At 39.3% G+C, this 6,000-nt stretch overlaps 1 protein-coding gene across 1 annotated transcript in view; it reads left to right on the top strand.

Moving 5' to 3' along the window:
- efna5b (ephrin-A5b) overlaps positions 1-5,392 on the top strand; it is a 91,950-nt gene extending 86,558 nt beyond the window's left edge. Inside the window, exons 3-5 of the mRNA XM_040154152.1 lie at positions 904-969; positions 1,342-1,422; positions 3,182-5,392. Coding sequence (XP_040010086.1) covers positions 904-969; positions 1,342-1,422; positions 3,182-3,306 — 272 coding nt within the window. The 3' untranslated portion in view covers positions 3,307-5,392. The remainder of the gene's footprint in view (positions 1-903; positions 970-1,341; positions 1,423-3,181) is intronic.
- The last annotated feature ends 608 nt before the right edge of the window (positions 5,393-6,000 follow it).

Genomic DNA, 6,000 nt, shown 5'->3' on the forward strand with positions numbered 1-6,000 from the left:
AAAGCCTACACTATCCTCTATTTGATACGAGGTCCTGACACAAGACAACAGCGTATATTTTTTAAACGACTGTATATTTTGCTGCCATGATGAATGCATGCAATACGCACCCACCATGCTCCAACTGCCATGTGTTTGACCCCTATCCTCGTCTACAGGAGACAGCACCTGGTGCCTCACCACAGCGCCATTAGTGGTTAACCACACACACACGCATACACACACAGTCTCCACATGATATTTTTAGGGGATGTGATACAACCACTATGGTTGCTAACACTCAGAGATTCGCACCCCATGGGCTTGACGGGAAAGGATCCATTTCCCGACAGCAACCGCAAACCATCCGTACATGCACCACATACATCCTTGGTGTCTGAACGTTGTGTCTCTTGAAAAGCGTTGAGGTTTTTATTGAGGAAAATACATAAATTTATACATATAAAGTATTGGCACAACATGATATCTTCCAGTTTTTTAAACAAGTCGAAATGATGCAAATTCCCGTATCCTTCCTAAGCTGCTGCCAGTTGTAAATTCTAAAATACTACAATTAAACTGTGAGAAAAGCACTCCACTTTCCCCAGAGAGATTTCTCTAGCACATGTGTAAATACTTTCTAGCTATTATTCCACAAGAACCATGACTAACACTGTAAAATCTACTTAAGAGTCAACATTAACTATCTGAAAGTTTATTTTTTCCCGAATAAACTATCTCAGTTTTAAGTGTTGACTACAGGAAAGAAAATATATTCATTATTAAAAACCTATTCATGCAGACCTTTTATATGGAGGAAAGATATAGTTGGAAACTAATTTTTATTGTTTACTTCACATGTGATACTATATGTAGTATTATAGTAACACCATCTTTATCTAATGTTTATTGCTTTTTTTTCAGCCTCCACCATCGCTGAGAACGGGAGGAAAACATGCCTGAAGCTCAAAGTTTTCGTCCGACCATCAAGTAAGTGTTTGCATGCAATGCAAGGCTTTTGTAATAGAGCTTGCTGAAATATACATTTGGGGATTGAAAATTAAAACAATTTATGTCTACTTCTCTGGTTACCTCACTGCCGCCTCAATTACCTTTTGCTCACTGTCCAACATACCCCTTTAATTTATCACAGAACTGCTTTACTTTTTACTTTTCATGAAAAGGATGATAGATGATCACATCAAATGAAATTCAGGTCACTTCATACCTCATCTGAATGTTGCCATGAGCTTTTTTGCTTGGGATGTTTAATTTCAGGGCTGAGAGGGGGGCTTCAAATGTCACTAACCTATTTGGCATATACCTCTAATGATCTCTTATTCTCCCTATTTTCTGTTATAGCCAGCTGTGTGAAAACTATAGGCGTACATGACCGTGTTTTTGATGTAAACGACAAAGTAGACAATACATTAGAACCGAGAGGTTAGTATGGCTTCCTGCTTTTTTGATTCTCTTCAGTATGACCTCCATACATCTGTACATGTGTCTCTTGTTCTGTCTCTTTCCTTTGATGCCGTTTGTCTGTAAGCCTCTCTGTCCTTCCACCTCCCTGCCTGATGATTCTCTTAAACTGATTCTTTGCCAGATTACCAGTGTGGTGTTACGTTACTGTTGCTGCTGACATGTTATAAATTGCTGTTTATGTAATTATACTGGGGGCTTATACTGCATGCTGATGTGTCAGTTTACAGTACATATGATTTTCTCATAGATGTGCATGTTTCACATTCTCACATTGTTACCAAACCTTTTCACTAATTCAACACAGAATTTGACTTCCAACCGCATGCTGTGCTCGAAAATTTTTCTACCAAAATACATCAGAACCACTCACTTGAGTATTTCAATTAATACGACCAGTGTAAAAACACAAACTCAATAAATGATATGTATACATATACATATACACATACATCCACACAGCAACAATGCATTTGGCAGATTTTAATTTTCTGTTTTACTCTCCACTGAGTTGCTGTATGGCTCTGTAGCACAGCATTGATTATTTTTCTGTGCTCAGAAAACAGCATTTTTATGTCTTCATACATGTCTAATCCAGTCACTGAACTGGAACACATCACCCACATGTTGCCGTTTCATTCCCAGCACCAGCTCACCCCAATAACACAAAGACTTCCTCACTTGGAAAATATATATATATATATATAACAAACTCTTAAAATATAGGACACTAGTCATTTAAAACTGATGTTTTGTGTAGTATTAAAATTATTTAAAAAGTTTAGATTTTTTTCAAAATTCAATTTAATTTCAAGAATTAGATGTTACATTCTGAAATCAGAAATATATCACATTATCAGTATTTAAAGCTGTGGTCTGCTCACCCTGACAATCAGATATTATAAGCTGCCATCTAAATGGGACACAAACACATACACAAGGCCAAACTTACCAAAGATAAGACATTTGTGATGCCTGCCTGCCTATCAGCCTATTTATCCGCCTTGCTATCCTGCCTGCATCTTCAATGGCTGCCTCTCACATTGCATGCTACTTTGGCTCATCCCCCTATTATTCTCTCCAAGGGAGGGAAATTAAAACATACAGCCGTCATCTGCTGTTACCCTGTCCCTCCACCCGCTACAACACAAACACAGAAACACACACACACACAGAAACAGAAACACACACACACACACAGAAACACACACACACACAGAAACACACACATACATTTGCGTAGTTATGTAACTGTCCGGTCCTCTGTTCTGTGTATCTGTCCTTTGCTGTGCATGGTTCAGCTCATTTCCCATGGTGCAGCAGGCACATGGCTGCTCACACATACTGATTCCACTGCCAGGCAGACACAGCAGGCACCTCACCTGAGAGATAAATTAAAATTGTTTCCAGGGATGAGAGTGGAAACATTATATAGCAACTGAAGTTCTTCTGGCAACTCAGACTTCACTGTTACAGCTTTAAATGTTATTGTTACACTGACTGAAACTTTAAGAGGAGCCCAAACATTTCAGTTATGCACTGATGTCTCTACTATTTTTAGTAAATGAGAAATATTGTCAGGTTACAGCTTTGTAGATCACAATACAAACATGAGATTTAATTAATTCTAAAATGTTATCCTTTGTCTGTAATGAATTGTTGCAAAAAGCAGCCTGTACCTCAAACAGCAACTCACCTTGTTTATTTTTCTGTCCTTTAGACGATACCAGTCATGAACCAGCTGAGCCCTCCCGAAGTGAAACAAATGCTGTGCCACATCTGCAGAAAACAAGTCCACTCCTGGCTTTGTTGCTGGTCTGCCTAGCAGCACTCTTCACTTTATAGCGCCTCCCTCTGTCCTGGAGGGCATTTACACCTAGCGTGGCCTGAATCTGCCCGGGGCTGCAGGGAAGGGGTTTGGGTTGGTGTTTGCTTGATTGGGCATCAGAGCAGGCTTCTCAAGGAACCCTCTATTTTTTTCAGAAAAATATTTAAGTGGTCTTTCTCCGTCTGTGGGTGAAAAAAGTTGATGTTGGAAGGGGGAGAGACAGTCCCCCCTCTTAAAACTTCAACTCAGATGCCAAATCTCGTTTTTTGATGCTTAGTGATTCTTATTTTCCCGTGACTTGACATCCCTTTACATCAGGTTTATGTCATTGCAGCACTGATGTTTATCCACACACACACACACACACACACACACACACACACACACACACACACACACACACACACACACACACACACACACACACACACACACACTGCTTAGAGAGTCAAATACAAAAATGCCTCTACACTAACTGTCAATAGCAGTAGGGTTTTTACAAAGTTGTATACAGTAGCAGCATTACACAGTAGGAAAGTGAAGATTCTAGGTCTTAGAAATGACTGTACATACACAAATAGGTATCCCGAGACCTCTCAAGAAGCCTTTCAGAAAATGTTTTGATCAAGCTCTGCTGGGTCATGATAAACAGACTTTTTGCACCCCCATTTCACTAGAACGTGCAGTACAAAGCTGAAAGTTGAAGATGTAGGACAAAAGAAGAGTAATGGTTTTAAGCAGAGGTCGGACTGGAAACCACAGCACTGAGAAATACGTACATGGCATGCACCTTAGCCCACTGATCTTCAGACTGTCCTGGTATAACGAGAGTGCCCAATTTTCTCTTGAATATAAAGTGTGTATAGATGGATAAGCCACTTAGAGATTGAGTGAGGTAACATAATACCTAGGGAACCATAGGGCAACTTTTTCTTGTCCTCCTTCATGAAGAGTGTGATCGGCAAAACACCTCTCAAAGCATTTGGTTCAATCTGACTCACAAAACATCTAAATTGAAACTTTCTCACCAGATACGTTGTGTGGACTGTTATTTAGATCAAGGATCAATATCTTTTGAAAGCTGATCACACAATTTCACGGCAATGGTCACAGTCATTTTATGCTATGTTTACTAAGCTGTGCAGCAATTCTTGTCTGTTCCATTTGAGTATTAGTCAATATTAACACTCCCATAAACATTTGCATCTACAGCTTTTTTCCTTAACTATTGATTGTTAAAGTGATTTGTTTTAAAAATGATTCACATCTAAATTGGACACTTTATTTTTTTCTAAACCATTAAGTTATTTTACTTTGCCAGTGGTGTCTCCAAACATTGTCTTTCACATTGCAGACACTGTAAACTTTGTATTTTTGTACTGTCTGAAGTCCACTTAAATAAGAACAATAACAGGGGTCATGGGAAGCCATTTGAAAAAAAAAAACCTCACTTCACAGTGCCATACTTTTTCCTCGCCTCTTTGTCCTATAGGGATTACTACAGCTTTGAATCATGCTTGTCAAACAATAGTTAGCTGGTTTTCACATTCAGTTTATTAGAGCAGTTAGTGCAGCATTTAAAGGACTGATGCATAGCTCCAATTAGTTGAAAACACACTGCGTGAAGAGAGAAACTATCCATTTAATTCAAGGCAATGCACAGCTCTGTTTAGTCTAGCCAGGTTTATGTTAGCACTTAAATTCAAAGGAATTCACTGTGTTATAATGATATTTAGCTAGCTTCCTTCAGCTCCCACAGATGCACATGGTGAGTTAGCATAATGAAAGCTATTAGGTCTTTTTCAAACTGGGGGGGCTTGTGTCTTTGCTTTCAAAGAAGTACAGACAGATAGAGGAATTAACTATGCTGAAACTGACTTCCTTTCAGAGCTTGGTTTTGTATGAGACATAGGGCCCTGATTGGTTTGGAAAGACACACAGAGAGAAATAGAGCAACAAAAGGAGCGCAGGCGCAATTGCATGTCCACCCTTAGCTCCTAGTTGTACTGGTTTAAGTGACTCTTTAATGAGGTTCAAAATGACAGGCATGCGGACCCCATGTTATGGCAAGGGGAGTTATTTCTGGTATTAAAAATAGATGGTGGAAGGCTTGGGGGGTCTCGGGTGGGGGGTGTAGATTTCAACCGCGGGGGGTTTTAAAGCACCAATGACCTTGCGGTTTGAGAGAATTGGTGAGTGAAGGAGAAAGAAAGAATTAAACAGAGAGATGCACACTCAAAGAAAGAAATGGGAGGTAGCCAAAGGTAGTGTGACTAGAGTGCCTAACATAACAAAACAAGACAAAAGAACTAAAGATCCATGCAACTTCACCGAAAAAAAGCACCTGATTCAATGACAAACATATTGTTCGGTACCATTCAGTCTTAAAAGGCATGCACTCTTTTGTTTTTGCTTTGTTTTCATTTTTCTGGCTGCCTTTTTTTCATTTTTTTCCCCAGAAAAACTGCCTTTGCCTTTTGCCATTTGTTTTTTGTGCTATGGTAACAATGCTATTATAGTGGAATAGCAGCTCAGCTATGGGGGATAATAGGAGACGAGGCCATTTAATGAGGTACTAACTTTCAGGATAACACCACAGGGAATGAGCACCGCATAAGATTCAAAATGGACGCTTGTCAGCAGATTAACACTACAAACTTTTATCAGAAACCAGCTTCAATTGTACTCTCTTATAGTTATCAATACTACTA

This window comes from Xiphias gladius, chromosome 19 (assembly GCF_016859285.1).
Source record: "Xiphias gladius isolate SHS-SW01 ecotype Sanya breed wild chromosome 19, ASM1685928v1, whole genome shotgun sequence".
In the NCBI taxonomy this organism is placed as follows: Eukaryota; Metazoa; Chordata; class Actinopteri; order Istiophoriformes; family Xiphiidae; genus Xiphias; species Xiphias gladius.